The following is a 17282-nucleotide window of genomic DNA, read 5'->3' as shown; positions in this document are numbered from 1 at the left end:
GGCAGTCTCCAGGTAATACAGTAATACCTCACCTTATGCTACCTGCCTGAACTTCAGTTTATATAATTGCTTATTTTTCCCTCACACTTTGTACACCCCACTTCAAAAATAATTTCCCATGTATTTACAAGTGCTGTATTTGCAATGACGGGTAGGGACAAATTTCATATACTGAATAATGCATGAAAGATGTTTCTTTGCTTTCCAAAGACCAAGGAAGGGTTCATATACGAGGCACTTAGACTTGGAGCATTTATCCCCACATCATCAAAGATTACCATTATCATCAAAAAGAGAGTTCCGCAAAGAAGTAAAGATTTGGTGTCTAAATGTTAAAAAATAACAAATGGTAAACTGCCTTTGATAGTGAAAAAAAAAAAAAAAAAAAAAACCCCGAAGGACTTAATTTAGTAAATTTTGAGATATAAAAAGGGGCAGAATCAATTTTGAAGGGGTTACACATCATGAATTTTGAAAAGCTTCGAAATTTCCTTGATTGAAATTGTCTTGTGTTGTTAACAGCACAAGAGCGGAAACACTCGTGAAACAGCTTTCACCTTGCATGTGCTTCGGGTCTGGGAGAGGGGGGAAGCGGGAACTCGTTAAATGAGTTAGATTTAAAGAAACATGACTAGAACTGCTTCTGAGGAAAAACTTTACAATAAATAAATTAATAGCTTTAAGTGTTATGACAAATTAAAAAAGTAAAATAAAATAAATAGCATAAAATTCTCTTAAAGCGATTAAGTTTAATTAAAGTATCAGTGCACGAGAACCCTTTAGAGGAGGGAATAAAAAGTGCTTAATATTAGTTAACAACTGCTTAGCGATTGAAGGAAGTAAGATTGCCTGTTTAACAGGACAGAGAGAGAATGAGCCTGAGCGAAGCTGAAAGAACAGCGAATTTGCTCAGGTGGAGGGGGTTGAACGAGAAGAGTGATAACTTCGAGGCCCCTCGTCTCTATACCAACGCCTCTTGGGAAATGGTTAACACATTATATGCGGTTTCCAAAGTAGCTCTGAGTCTTTTACGTGATGATGCAATTCTCGGATCATAGATAGGCAGAGTATGGGGTATGGGGTTTTCGATCGAAGGAATCTTTTTTTAAAAGTTAACCGAAAGTCGCTGTATAAAGCAATTTAAAGGGAGAATTTTAGCTGCATTATGAATATTCTCATTTGTAATAAACCAAGGAGCTTTGTAAATTTGCCATAGAATAATATTTTGCAATGTCTGGATATGTTTCCTGTTAGTAATTGCTGCTGCACCCTACATGAGACTAGCATAAGTCAGAATTGGCCTTATCATTGCTGCTGCACCCTATACGAGACTAGCATAAGTCAGAATTGGCCTTATCATTGCTGCTGAACCCTATATGAGACTAGCATAAGTCAGAATTGGCCTTATCATTGATTTATACAGCAAGATCTTGTTTTTCGTGGACAGGTCGCTTTTTCTAGTGAAAATTGCAGTAATTGGGTTTTGACAACTTTCGCATTTGAAACCATTTTTCGAATATGATGTTGCCAAGTTTTGCCTGATACTTATATAAGCAGGAACCCAGGGAATTGTTTCTCTGAAGAATTGCAAGTTAGGTAAGTTGGGGGGGAGTTTGGATAAATAAAGTGGCAGCACATTTTGCAACATTAATTTTGATCTTTCACTGTCCAAGCCATAGCTCTAGGCTTGAACGATAACTCTGCAGTGCAGAAATTAACGTGAAGGTATTGGAATGTTGAATTATGATGGCTGTATCGTCTGCATATAAGGCTAGATCAATATTAGGTGACTTAGGAATAACATTTACATATATGTTGAACATCTGAGGTGAAATTAAACTCCCTTGAAGGACCCCAAGCACAGATGTCTTTGCTTTCAGATACAAACAACTAGCTTCTAAGTAGATCATTAGACCAAGGACAATTACATCACATGAACATCAAAACTGTCCAGGTTTATTACACCAGATGGTGATTTGTACATATATAAGACAAAATAATCAACTTTTGTACATTATTCAGTTTTTTAGATGTCATAAGAATCATTCAAGAAAAAACTTGAATGGAGTCTGAAAAAAAAACTGTTTATTTCTTTTTAAAGTAAGATTAAAATAATATCAGCAACAGTTCAGATCCTTCATATTGTTGCGTTTTTTATTCTTCTGACACCAGTTGTTGCGTTATTTTCTTCCTTCACGTTCATATGGGGTTCGTGAGGATTTGGAGTGAATAATGACAATACTACTTGATGAAGTATCGAAGCACACTTTATTGGCCAATATTGTCAGAACAGCTCCAAAACACGTTTTACAGTCGTCGATGAACTACTATAAACACACTGACATGATCAGCAACACAGCCTTCAGGTTATCAGGCTATCACGGTGGAGACAGCTTCACTGCAAAGCACCAGAGTACACCTCACGACTCTGCTTGGTCGTTCTCGGAACTCCACGTACTCTCGAGACTCTCCAGGCTACAACTCGTGATGCACTTGATGACACACAGAGTACAGCTCCTGACTCTTCGGTTCAGTTGCTCCCAGAGCTCAACACACTCTCTCAATGATGCACTAAAAGACTCTCTCGATGCACTCGACGACCCACTCGGCATGTCAGATGATGGCATGGAGATGATGTCAACTCGATCATCTCCGCACGGACTAATTAGATGAGAGACACGCTGTCTCGCACTCTATGCGGAGGTACTCTCTATACTATCTCGTACTTTATGAGGCACACTGACTCGCCCTCTAACTGACTGCGGACCAGCAGGGTTTATATAGCTTTCGGCTTGTGTTCCAGAACATTCTGGGCTAAACCGGTAAGAATTCGTTCCAGAAGGTTCTCCAACCGTCCTTGGGATATCGCCAATTTTGTCGCCAAATGAGCGGTTTCTCGCCGAATGTGGCAACCATGAAACTGATTTGCGGGGAAGCCATCTCACCACGCGTGTACATTTCGTAACAATATGTAATCAAAGAATTTGTAAGTTTTACCAGCCAGTTAGATTCTGAAGATGACGATGATAACATGAGTTAGAAATTATGATTATACATAGCAAAATGGTGGTAATCAATAAGTAGTAATGAGTGAATCAATAGTAATGAGTGAAAACATGACTACTGAAGAAGCTTACACCTTAAACAAAGATCCACCAGTAAAAGATATGACAATTACAAGCTTGACAGTGTCACTTCAGTTGAAAAATGATTAAACCTCTGACTGCTCAATTTGTAAACTAAACTTGCTTCAAAAATGTCCCCCCCCCCCATATTTTGAATCTATATGTATTGGAGAATTGAAAAATGCATTTTTACTTTCTACAAAATATTTTTTACATAGATTTTTATCATGAGAAACTAAGTTGTCAGAAAAACCAATTTCAGATGTTATCACCAAAAAAAATGGTTTTAATAATTTTCAATTGAATTACAGTTAATTTCTATTTATAGCATAATATAAAAAAGTAATATGTATAAAATTTAAGAAAATATAAAGCACTGAGGGAAAAATACTTTAGAAATGCAGTTTAGTATGATAGAGATCAAAACAGGGTTCAAGGCAAAGTCCAACTTCACAGTCTTTGCACCAGTTTCGTGTTTCTTTTCAAATCCTTTTCCCATTTGCATCTTTTCTTGAACAGCAAACAGCACACTGTCTTCTAGGCTCTCTTTTTATGGGGTTAGGTGGTATGTGGCTTGCAAAATGACGAGCTGCCAATCTCAAAAGGTTCGGAGTAGAACTCAGTCTTCTAGGACAACTGCTTTTATCTCTATCAGAATACTTTTGGATACTTTCTTCAACCATTCATATTTCAAAAGCTTTATATTTTGTGTTGAGTTTTGCTTTTTGTAAAGTACATAGGCATTCCACAACGATTGATCTAAAAACTGCCTGAAAATTTTGACATAATACTTCCCTTGTTGTTTTCGGAGCGTAGGGTAGTAGGACATTTCTTGGTCATAAATCGACGATGCCCATTGTGTTATTATAGTCACAAACGACAACTGGTTTCATAAGAGTCTTTTTAGATTTGCATGTCACCAAATAAGAACTTGCATCATGAATAGTACTCATAAAGCAGACACTTTTCTTGTCCTGACACTTCAGGGCCATAACTTTACCTCTTTGGTAAGCAACAATTTCAGACTTGGGGACTTTCTCTTTTGAAAAATTGACAGGGAGATTTTTTCTGTTTTTATTCACTGTCCAATACGTGTCCCGCTTTTCTGTAATTCAGATGTCTGCAAGCTGTGGAGACATATAAAAATTATCAATAGTGACACAGTAACTCTTTCCCAGGAATCGATCCATCAAGTATAAAACAATTTTGGTGGATACTGGATATTGTCTGTATTTCGGATTATACACTGTTCCATCACCTGTGTATATGAGGAAATCTGAAATGTATCCACTTTCTGCTTCACAAAGAACGAAAAACTTCAAACCAAATCTTGCTCTTTTTTTGGCAATAAACATTTTCCATTTGAGCCTGCCTTTGAATCACATCAAATTCTCATTTGAACTAAAATTTTTCCTTTGTATATAGACTTCTCGAAATTTGCATTGAAGATGTTCCATTATTTCATAAATTCTATTCGATTTCGGCCATGGGCGTCAGTCTTTATCAAATTCCTCATTATTAGTAAAATGAAGAAACTTCATGAGCAATAAAAACATGTTTCTTCCAATTACTTTTGCAAAAATTGGTGTGGATAATATTTGGTGCTTAGACCAAAAATGCTCTTGTTCTGGCTTCTTTATGACTCCTTGAAGTAACAAAACTGAAAAAAATAGTCTTAGTTCTTCAATTTTAACAAACATGTATATACGTAAAAAGCAAATTTAAAGTTAAAATAATTTAAAATGTGCGAACATATAAAAGATTTAATTTTCGAACTAATCTACAATATCATTTAAATTCATATAGCATAAGTAAATCAAGTGCAAAACCAAACCATGAAAATAAATTCACCAATTTAGCAATTAATCTAAAATTTTTTTTTAAAAAATGCATAATGACTGTTGAGCAGGCAGGAGACAGACTTATCAAGGGGAAGTTGCTCCCAAACTAACTCTACAATCATTCAATTCGTGTTTTGTCATTCATGCAGGCAGGGGTAAAAGCAAAAACCAAAAGTAAATACATAGTGAAGAATGTCCAAAAGGAAATACCAATAAAGTGGTACGTAGAGAAATTAGCAATTAAAATAAAAGTCTAAAAGGAAAATACCAATAATGAAGTATTATGAGAATTAAGCAAAGTAAAGTAATTTTTTTGAAAAATTTAATTTAAAAAAAAAATTTTTAATTTAAATTTAATACTAGACTTAACATTGCTTAATTCTCATAATAAGCAATGTAAAGTAATTTTTCTGAAAAATTTAATTTAAATTTTTTTAAATTTAAATTTAATACTAGACTTTACATTGCTTAATTCTCATAATACTTCATTATTGGTATTTTCCTTTTAGACCTTTATTTTAATTGCTAATTTCTCAAGTACCACTTTATTGGTATTTCTTTTTGGACATTCTTCACTATGTATTTGCTTTTGGTTTTGACTTTTACCCTTGCCTGCATGAATGACGAAACACGAATTGAATGATTGTAGAGTTAGGTTTGGGGGCAACTTCCCCTTGATAAGTCTGTCTCCTGCCTGCTCAACAGTCATTGACTTATGCATTTTTTAAAAAATTTTTTAGATTAATTGCTAAATTGGTGAATTTATTTTCATGGTTTGGTTTTGCACTTGATTTACTTATGCAATCTGAATTTAAATGATATTGTAGATTAGTTCGAAAACTAAATCTTTTATATGTTTGCACATTTTTAATTATTTTAACTTTAAATTTGCTTTTTACGTATATACATGTTTGTTAAAATTTAAATTTCATTCCTTGCAGCAATGACGCAAAGAATTAATTAAATTTGTATTTAAATTCAATTTATTCTTAGTTCTTCAACATTCGTGTCTGTCCCCTTTTTTCCAGTGTGATCCTTCTTTACAAAATGTTTTATGGATATATTGTTCAGCGTATCTATTGGTTTCTTGGACTATCATTCGTAATATCTGATCAGCAAAAAAAAGTTTAAAATAATTCAATATACTTGCATTGTTAACTATATTCAGAGTAATTCCCGGATTTCCATAAAAAGCAACTGGAGGAGGAGGAATATTCTTCATATCAATTTTGCACCAATGCCTAATGCTTTGCAAGTTTACTGAATCATGATCAGAGTCATTGCTGTTTGAGGAGCAGTCAGAAAAATCAATATCACTATCGCTATCAAAACTAAAATCGCTTTCAGATACTGATAAGACATCAGAAATATATTCTCTGTTACTCGCTAAACAATTTCTAGCAGACATTTCTGTAAGAAAAAGGCAGCAAAAAGTGAAGTTTGAGCGGTAATACCACGTGCTTTCAGATGCCACAATTCAGTGGCCAAATAATGACATCTGTTAGCTAAAACGTAAACTAAACGTCTAATACTGTATATAATTTATTCCATGGTTAAACGGGGAAAAACAGGATGCGCTCCTCAATAAAGGAAGAAAAACATATGCCCACGGAAATCACAGGATGAGCAGATTTTGCTACATTTGAATTGCCCTTGGAAATCACAGGATGAGCAGCCAGAGGGTTAAACATTTTGACTCTAGTGTAGAATTGAATGCTCCTTCGATTAGCAACAATTTTTTTTTAAATTTTGGTGATGAAACCTCATTTCTGGTTACCATGTTAGTTTTAACTTTGTTTTAGCTTCCTGATTTTTTTTTTAATGAAAATAGATTGATGTGTACATGGGCAAACTTAAGGCAGTGCGCAATGCCTAGTTTGTGCAATTCTGGGATGTTTTTTCAAGTTAAAACATATCGATGTGTACATGGACACAGAACTTGTGTAATTCTTTGACTTATTTTGGTTTTCTATAGCAGCCATTTTGAAATTGTGCCCTCCTGGCGCCGATCTTGGCGTCAAAAAAGAATCGCAAAAACAAAAGGGGGGACACCCAATTGTAAACTTTCACCAAAATTGTAAACACTAACCATAATGAGGAATGAATTCTAGCTACAAGTAATAGAAAAATTATTAAGTTTGTTATGAAGAAGTTTTACATGATAAAAAGTCACTAAGTTCTCAGAAGTTTGTTAAATTTTATGAAGACATCAACATAAAAATAACTCGATTTTTTGCAGCTGGAGAACAAAGCTGGAAATGTTCTAGCCAGTTTTTTTGTCACTAATTTTGCACATCAAAATGTCATGAAATTATTGAAAGTCATTAAAAATACTTTACACTAGAATGTAATTAATTTTAATACTTTAAATTATTAAAAAAAAATTCATTGCACAGTAGTTATACAGTCTTAGGTCCTAAATTACTATTAAATTCATAATCATCATTTAATCATTATTTCTTTATAACTTTTAATTTAGTTCATCTTTATAATTTGTAGCAGGGCTCGTATATTTTTTTCCAAGCAAAAAAAAAAAAAAAAAAAAATCAAGGATTGCCTAAAAATTACTTAAAGATTTCAGCCATACTGAAAAAAGAAAAAAAAAGGGAGGAATGTTAGAAACTGAAAAATCAAGGTACTTGCGTATTATTGCAACCAGGTTGGAGCTATTTGTAAGTTTGAGTAAAAAAGTATGAATAGAAAGAAAATGTACATTTATTAATTACAGATAATTTTTAATACAGTTTTTTATATTATTTTGTTTTAAAATATAAAATAGCAATTAAACCCTTCCGGTTTCGAATTTGAATAAGTTGCAGAATTATTTTTTCGGCGGAAATCTTTTGGCTATTGCTTTTAGCACTGATTGAAAACCGTATTCGCCATAACTATGTACACGTCGACTTACTTTTACTTAAAAAAAATCCCAGAATTGCACAAAAATGGCATTGCGCACACTCTTGACTTTATTCATGTACACTGCTACTTTCTCATAAATTACAAAAATTTGCACGAAAATGCATGAAAATTTTGTGAATCTCCACATGCTCTTTTTCAAAAACTACGTATAACACGTAGGGTTGCCGTAAGTAGGGTCACCAAATTTGGCAATTTATGCAAATTTTGGCCTGGTTGCGTTAATACGTAAGTACCAAAATCAAACATAAATCATTATTGTTCTGTTCTGTACTATTATTTCTATACCAGTACCTTACTTAAAATGCAATATCTAATGTATAATAGATTTATTGGTACTGTTCTGTTATCAGGACCAGGTTCAGAAATGTATGTATGTATACATGTACATAATACATAAGTATAAATGTATATACATATAAATATATATAATATATAAATACAAATGCACGTGTGTGTATACATATAAACATATACACCCATACATACAAGTTCGGAACTACTCTGATATGTGCCCTCAAGTCGCCAAATTTCTCGCCAAATATTTTTGGCGAGAAACTTCACACTGCTATATTACTATCTAAATTTTTTGTCTACATTTTGAACTTTTAGCCTAAAATGTCTCCAAAAACGCGGTTTTTGCACATGCAAAAACGTTTTGAACACACAATTTAGCTAAAAATCCGAAACAAAAACAAAAAATTTAGATAGCAAAAACGTAAAGTTTCTAACCAAAAATATTTGACAAGAATCCATGTACACAGCGACATGTTTTAAGTTAAAAAAACATCTACGAATTGCACAATGTAGGCAACGAACGAATCTACAAACTACGCACACCTCGCTTTAATAAAATAACATAACAACAATAAATTTCAAAGAATACCATGTACACAGCATCCTGTTTAAACTTAAAAATTCTACGAATTGCACAATTTAGGCAAGGAAGGAATCTACGATCTACGCACTCCTCGCTTTAATAAAATAACATAACAACAATAAATTTCAAATAATACCATGTACACAGCATTCTGTTTCAACTTTAAAAAACATCTACGAATTGTACAGTCTAGACACTAAACAACAAAATAAACTAAAATAAATTTCAAACAATTTAAAAAAACAACAATAACGACAGAAATTCATACTAAAGAACCAATGAACATAACATTCTACAAAATAAGAACAAGAATAAAATAAAATGCACTTACCATGAATTAATGCGTTTTCGAATAGCAGAAATATAAATTTCATACCGCCTTTATCATGCCGCCACGTAATCACTATCGTATTTACATGACAGCCAGACACACTATCCAGAAAATTTATACTATGGTTCACAAATAAATAAAATCACAAATCCCTACTTCTATCATGCACTGCCATTAAACATAATCTTCCAGACCCTCTTTCCACACTTCCAAATACCCACTACCCCTCAACAGGATAGCCACAATCGTATTTCCTTTTGCCGAACTTCAATTCAACAACTACCATTTTATCTTTCCCTTCCATCTTCTCAGACACAGAGGCGAACCAACGAGCTCCAGCGAAAGATTTTTCAACGTCAACAGGGTTGCCATAGAACATGCAATCGCGCCCAAAACCAGCGCAGAACACATATCGCCACATTTGGTGAAATTAGGGCGTATATTAGAGTTGTACCACAAGTTCAAACACACATTCATACATTTCTGAATCCAGTCCCTATAACAGAACAATACCAATAAATCTATTATACATTAGATATTGCATTTTAAATAAGGTACTGGTATAGAAATAATTAACTTACGTAAATTTCCTTTAGGAAAAGATTATAAATCACAAATATACTTAATAAAACACATTTTAAAAATCAACAATAATTAAGTTTACATTTCCAATACATCAGAATATTTATGTGACTTATGATATAAAGTCCTCTTCAAAAACTCCTGGTTAATCTTTGGATTATGATAACTCAGCGATTTTTTGGCGACCAACCCTGCTACAGCAACCTGCTAGTTTTCGTTTGAATGCCATTTTGTTTTCACAAAGTAAAGGCATGCTTTTTTTTTTTCTCAGCATTTTTTTCCAACAATCCGCTAGCCGAATTATGCATATGCTAGAGCTTTTATGGAACAAAAGTACTTAATCATCACGAAGATTAGGTGCGAAATTGGGAGAAAGGCAGAATCGCGAACTGCTTGCTGGGTTTTTAAGAATTGCACAATAACCATGTACACGTCGACCTATTTTCACTTAAAAAAACATACCAGAATTGCACAAAAGTGGCATTGTGCACACTCTTTCTGACTTTATCCATGTACACTGCTAAACTCCTAGCTAGTAACCTTTATCGCCTTACCAAAATGTCGCCAAACTACCTGTTACCATATTCCAAAGATTAGCCAAACTCTTCTCAGACTGATATTTGGACATAGAACTTGGCCAAAGTAAAAGTATATTTACGGAACATTCAACTACTCAGGTTACCATAAATGAAACAACTTGGCGATAAACAAAACAACTAGGCAATAAATGAAACAACTTCGCTATAATACAAGGGGTACCCTTCAGTCGGTTTAATCCTAGTATCCGGTGCACACGGGATTTGGCTGCTTTTGGTGACTTTATGATGAGCAGTAAAAACGGGACATAAACGATGAGTAGTAAACGCGTCATTCAAAGAATATATATAGTTATATATAGTATATATTATGTATTTGGCTCTAGCGTAGAACTGGGTGCCCCTTCGATTAGCGACAATTTTTTGTAAAATTTTGGCGATGAAATCGTATTTCTGGTTACCATGATAGTGTAACTTTGCTTTAGCATCCTGATCTTTTTAAAATAAAAATAGATTGATGTGTACATGGACAAATTTAAACAGTGCGCAATGCCTAGTTTGTGCAATTCTGGGATGTTTTTTTAAGTGAAAACAGATCGATGTGTACATGGACACACAGTTTATGCAATTCTTTGACTTTTTATTTTGGTTTTGTGTAGCGGCCATCTTGAAATTGTGCCTTCCTGACGCCGATCTTGCCGTCAAAAAAGAATCTCCAAAAAACAAGGGGCACCCAATTGTAAACTTTTACCATGTATTTACACACATAGTGTATAGTATATAGACGTTCTTTGGATCATTTTTGGTGTTGGCGATAATTTTCAAAATCGCGCCAAGGCTGCACCGTATACTAGGATTTTACCCTTCAGTCTACTCTAATCCATGTAAGTTGATGAAAAAACAATGGCGAAACATTTTGATTTGTATATTATTCTTTCATGAAGATATAATTTTCGCAAACAATTTGTCAAGAACGTTTTTTAGTGACTCGATTTCTGAAAGAGGGCTGAAACAGCGTCTCCTCTGAATTACATCAACGGACATGGTAGGACATGTCAGTTGCTACATGTCCGTTGATATAAAGGAGATCTGAAAACTCAAGTTTAATTTATCAAAATTATTAACAAAACTAATATATAAAAATACCGCATATCAGCTTTCACAAAATACATATAATCATGCTCAGGAAGAGGTGCGATCTGTTCTATAAACTGTTCCTGGATCATAGTTGGTGGAAGACGTCTGATCACAACCTAAATTCAAACAAAAAATGAATAATAAAAATAATAGGTATGCACAAAAAAAATAATTCACAACATTTGGCAAATAACCAGCATTGTTTAAATGAGAAAAATACAGAAATACCTTTGTTTGAAATGTTTTATCGCGTTTCATTTTGGATTTAAAATTCTCACTCGCATAATGTTTATCTCTTTGCGCGTATTCCTTGTTTTTGCAATCTTGTGCCATCTTTATTTACTAAATTCTCAAATTCTAAGTTTAGTTGTTTGCAATCTGAATAACACAAATTCATCGTTGTGAGAAAAGTAATTTTACGATTTGCACGGAGAGAAAATTTTGGTGTAGCACAAGGGTGCCTGGGTCCAAGACCCTACCTCATATCGAATAATAGTATAGTTTACGAATGGCTTGTCACAAGGTTGTACATAATAAGTTCAAGAAATGTATATATAACCCCGTGTTTACATGGCATACTTAATTGTTTTAAATAATTTTAAGAGAGTCTAAAGTTGATCGATAATTAAATTAATAATCAGGTAGGTCGTGCAAAGATCTCAGGAGTTGTGAAAAGCAATCTGCAAATTTACGAAATTAGCCTTCGCGCTGGTGATAACTTGTGAAATAACACACATGTGTGTATATATACCACTTATTAAGCAAGTGTGAACCCAGCGGTGCGATATGAAAATCAGCGAAGATAATACATATGCATGATATAAATACCAAAAACTATTAAATAAATAAGTGAAGTTACTACAAATACAAAAGTCAATTAAGGTATACAGGTACATTAATCTGGTAAGTTGCCAAGTATGGCCACTGGTCTTTTACTATACGAAGGGTCGTTTACATCAGAATCATATATCCTGCTGGCAGGTTTATTAATTCGCGTTTGATCATTAAAGAATTTAAGAGCAGTGCAACAAGAGAATGACTTAAGCTGCTCTATGCGAAATTCCTCATGTAATTTTAGATTTCTCACGTACCACGGAGAATCAGTAATCTGCCGCAGTGCACAATTCTGGGCAGTTTGTAGCTTTTTCTGGCAGATTTGCAAGAGTACGCCCAAAACCGGGCAGGCATAACAAAGTAGGAGACGAAACAGAGATTTATAAATAAGTAAATTGTTGTCTATAAGAAGTGCACTGTTTAGAGCAATTAAGGGGAAGAGTGAGCATTTACCTACTCGAAACTTTTTAATGATAGATGTATTAAGTGGGTACCATAAAAGAGTTTTACTGAGGATCAGCCCAAGTTACCAAATAACCCAAATAACGTATATATTGATTGGCCCAGGGAAGAGATAAACCATATAGCTGCAGGTTCTGTTTGAACTTATTTTCTTCGCGAAGAGTATAGCTTGTGTCTTATCGACGTTGACTTTGATCTTCCACATGGTCAGACAAGTCTCAAGTGTATGTATGCAATCTTGTAGGCGTTGTATAGCTGGACTAACAAATGCACTTTGAGAGAGGATCGCAGTGTCATCAGCATACATTGCGAGTATCGTGTTGTGTGTAATGGCAGTGTCGTTAACGTATATATTGAAAGGTCTAGGTTCAAGAAGGGACCACCAGGGGACGTTAACCTGGATGGGTCTGCGAGTGGAGAGCATTCCTGTTACTTGAATGGCAAAGTGTCTACCGGTCAGGTAGGATTTAATTATGTTAGTGATGTATCCCGAGAAACCCAGTTTGTGTAACTTGTATACTAGAGCATCCAGCTACACACGTTCGAAAGCCTTGGCAATGTCCAGGAACATGCCTCCAGTAATCATCTTTCATTGCATTCCCTCACTTATCATATCAACCACTCTATAAAGTTGGTTAAGTCGTATAGTGCTGGCTTCGAAACCCAAATTGGTGAGGCGCAGTGGCTAATCGCACCGACGCTGCGAATAGCTAACAGGCTATTCACACCACCTATTTTCGCGCATGCGCAAAATCACCCCAGGTACCAGCATTTTACGCCGATTTCCGTAAGACAGGCGGTAGTGAGAGCGAATGTTGTTAATAATTCACCAGCAAGAGAATAATTTGCAAGTAATAATTATCAGTTACAAAGACGAGGTCAATCTATATACATGATAATGTTCAGGAAATTATTAGATAAAATAGGGATTTAATGATGGTTCTAATTGCAAGCGAGGACGAGTAATTAGTTAAAAAATCTTTAGTGTATTGACAAAAAGGCTACAGAAATTACCTAAATTCTTTTATTTAACAGAGGAATTTTTATGCAAACTTAGACCCTATTTTTACAGCAGACTGTCAGAATTTATTATTCAATAAGAAAACTTACTAAAATGATAATATTCTTATATATTCATCACTTTCTCAGTATCCACACAGGTTTATAGGTTCTAATGCCATATTTCAAAATCAAAGTTATTTATGAAATATAACCTTATGAAATCTGATAAATCATTTGTGTGTGCAAATTTTTAAATCTAAATCTCTTACATTAAATTATTTCTGTCTTTTAAATTACATCCCATTATTTATTTCAATTTAATTGATTAATATGTTTGTACAAATATTTCAAAGTTCTTTGAAGCACTTTTTGTGTCCTGAAAATGCCAAGTATTTCCATAAAAAAAATAAGCAGGCATACAGAATAATTCATTTAATAGTTGATAAATCGCTTTTAACTTATATCATGTCTAAATTTTCTACACAGAAATCCTCTGTCTAATTTTTAGCATCTTTTATCGGTCGAAATTTTTCAAAGAGAAATGAATTAAAGTCTTGATTGTGCAAAACACGTCTTTAAAGCTAAATGTATTCTAAGAAGTACAAAAAATGTAAACAAGATTTTATCTCCCCCCCCCCAAATCAGACATTTAAACTATTCAAACCGTTCAGGAAAAGGATAAACATTGCGAACATAAAAATCTACCCTTTTTTATAATTACATTAATGAAAGGAAATGTGTTCCTTCTTTTTATAAGAAAAGGAACCCATTTTCCTTTCTAAACTTTTGAAAGTCGCCAACGCTTAAAAATTGATAAACTACGCCAAGGTAGAAACCCACCTTTAAAAAAAAAAAAAAAAAAAAAAAGATTCACTGCAAGAGTTCGCGTACGTAGAATCCGTTCCTTTCGATGGAGTTCAATTGACGGATCTAACAACTCAAAGCGCATGCGTGTTTGATGTTGGTGCGAATAGCTTAAGCGGCTAATCGTACCGGTGGTGCGAATAGCATCGGCCATTGGTGAGGTATCAGGATGTTGTTTAGCTCCATATGCTGGTTGATTCTTTTCAGGATAAAAGCCTCCGTGATCTTGCTGAAGAATAGTAATAGACTTATAGGGCGGTACGATTCAGGAACATTCGGTGGCTAGGACAGCGAGAGTAACTTCGGAAATGCAGATTCTGATTCGTGGGGATTAGTCACGTGTGTGGTCATTCATCTGGGCTGCTTGTCCTGGATTGCTGCTTCAGTTTGTAGGGAAAGTTATGAAAAGCTGTTTTGAATATTATGCCAGGTTCCTAAAATAATTAGTGGCGTATATTTCGCCACTTATTATTATAAGGTCCTAAATTTATGTCTATTGCAAGAAGTTCATATTTAAAATTGTCCGAGTAGTTAACGTCTTCACTGGATTCTGCTTTAATGTAGAAGTTACTATAAAGTTTGTTTATGAAGGTGGCCAGATTTTGAAAGTTGAGATCTCTGTGAAGTTTTTCATTACGAACGAACCAAGGCGCTTCTCTGATTTTACACAGATAACTGTTCTGGAAATCTTAGAGTTAGTTTATATCAGTGTTGGAGGCTGTGCTCCAGGCAGGGAAGGCTATGTGAGGATAGGTTTTAGAATGCAGGTGTAAATACGTATCTTGCGTCGGACGAGGTGTTAACAAGTGAATTAAGTTTCCTGGAAACTCCGATGGATTTTCCAAGAGCCATGGATATGTGTTGTATTTTATATGTGTTGGGTACGTGCTCAGTGATGATTACAAGATGTACACAAACATCGTTTATTCTACATTACTCATCTACTTTACTATATTACAGTTAAAGATAATAATAGATACAGTTACAGTTACATATATAACATCTTCCTTTTTTATAAAAAATAATAATAGTAGTAAAATTAAACATATTCTTTTAAATAATAAGGTTCCTTAACAGTCCTACCAGATCGAGTGACGTAGTTATGTCCATTTGAAAAATTTGATGATACTATATCTCTTTCACTATTTGGTGACACAACACTTCTGTTAGATTTTGAAGGACTTACAGGCACATCTAAATTTGTAGTGCTCCTACTATTTTCATGTATCTCGGGTTCATCTATAACTTCATTCTCATAGTTTTTTTGTATTGCAAACTCTTCCTGATTAGTTCCTTTAAGAAGGTCTCTTCTGTTCCTTTCTACAATTCTTCCATCTGTTCTTATAATCCTATATGAACGTGGTCCTTCTGCTTCTTCTATAATTTTCCCTTTTTCATTTAGTTTTTTCCTTTTCTCTTTTATGTAAACATGATCTCCTGTTTTCAGTGGTTTTAACGGTCTTGCATTCCTATCATAATAACTTTTTTGTAAGGTTTGTCTCTTCAGTAAACGTTGTTTATGGTCTTCATATCGTTTAGCTTGGACGAAATTCTCTTTTATAGGCATCAATCCATTTACTTTTCTTCCAAACATTAATTCTGAAGGTGACTTAATTGCATCTGAAATAGGAGAGTTACGATATTCCAGTAATACTAAATATGGATCCCTGTTGTCAACTACAGCTTTTTCTAACATTCGCTTGACAGTTTGAATATGTCTTTCAACCATTCGATTAGATTGTGGGTAATTTGGACTTGAAGTTCTGGTTTCAAAATTCCATCTTCTTGCAAAATCTTTATATTTCCTGCAATTATATTGTGGACCATTATCCGAATATACTACTTTCGGAATACCATGTCTTGCAAAAATTGATTTCAATTGCTTTATCACTGCTACACTTGACAAATCTTCCAAATGTCCAATTTCAATATATTTGCTAAAATAATCTATAACTATTAAATAATCCCTTCCTTGAAAGTAAAAGAGGTCTGTTCCCAATACTTCCCATGGACCATTAGGTATTTCTTTAGATATCATTGGTTTTTTAGTATTAGCTTTTTGTAAACTTAAACATGTTTGACAATTCAGTACCAAATCTTCAATTTCTTTGGACATTCCTGGCCAATATAACATTTCTCTTTTTTTAATCTTGCATTTTACTACTCCTAAATGACCATAATGAATTCTGCTTAACATATCTTTTCGTAAACTTCTTGGTACAACAACACAGGAATTTTTAAATATTAATCCATTTGCTTCTGATAGTTCTCTGAAGTTAAAATATGGTTTTGCCAGTTCTGGAACCATACATTTTTCATCTGGCCATCCAGTTTTAATTAATTTTCTTAAAACTTGTAGTTCTTCATCTTTTTCTGTTTCCAGATGAAAAACTTCCATTTTACCATTAGACATTGGTATACATTTTACAACTAATCCAACATGAGCTTCTATTTCTCCTTCAAAGAAATCAGATCCTTTATCAGTGAATGATCTTGATAATGCATCCGCTATAAAAAGTTCTTTTCCTGGTTTATATTTTATCTCAAACTGATATGGGTGTAATCTTATACGCATTCTTTGTAGTCTTACAGGGCATTTATTTAATGGTTTTTTAAAAATTGATTCCAGTGGTTTATGATCACTTTCCACAGTAGTAATATTTTTTCCAAATATATACTGGTGAAATTTCTCACACGCAAATACAATAGCTAAAGTTTCCTTTTCAATTTGAGCATGATTCTTCTGTGTATCTGTTAATGCCTTAGATGCAT

At 33.9% G+C, this 17282-nt stretch overlaps 1 protein-coding gene across 1 annotated transcript in view; it reads right to left on the bottom strand.

The window, feature by feature from the left end:
• The window catches only part of LOC118194043 (uncharacterized), a 76290-nt gene extending 64557 nt beyond the window's left edge, over positions 1 to 11733 (bottom strand). Inside the window, exons 1-2 of the mRNA XM_085819094.1 lie at positions 11577 to 11733; positions 11358 to 11464 (exon numbers count right to left, since the gene is read on the bottom strand). Coding sequence (XP_085675220.1) covers positions 11358 to 11464; positions 11577 to 11681 — 212 coding nt within the window. The 5' untranslated portion in view covers positions 11682 to 11733. The remainder of the gene's footprint in view (positions 1 to 11357; positions 11465 to 11576) is intronic.
• Positions 11734 to 17282: the final 5549 nt, after the last annotated feature.

Source organism: Stegodyphus dumicola, chromosome 6 (genome assembly GCF_044657685.1).
Source record: "Stegodyphus dumicola isolate Sdum_Otavi_A_Nest chromosome 6, ASM4465768v1".
In the NCBI taxonomy this organism is placed as follows: Eukaryota; Metazoa; Arthropoda; class Arachnida; order Araneae; family Eresidae; genus Stegodyphus; species Stegodyphus dumicola.
Note: the sequence above shows the minus strand (reverse complement) of the source record. Positions and strands in the feature narration are given on the sequence as shown.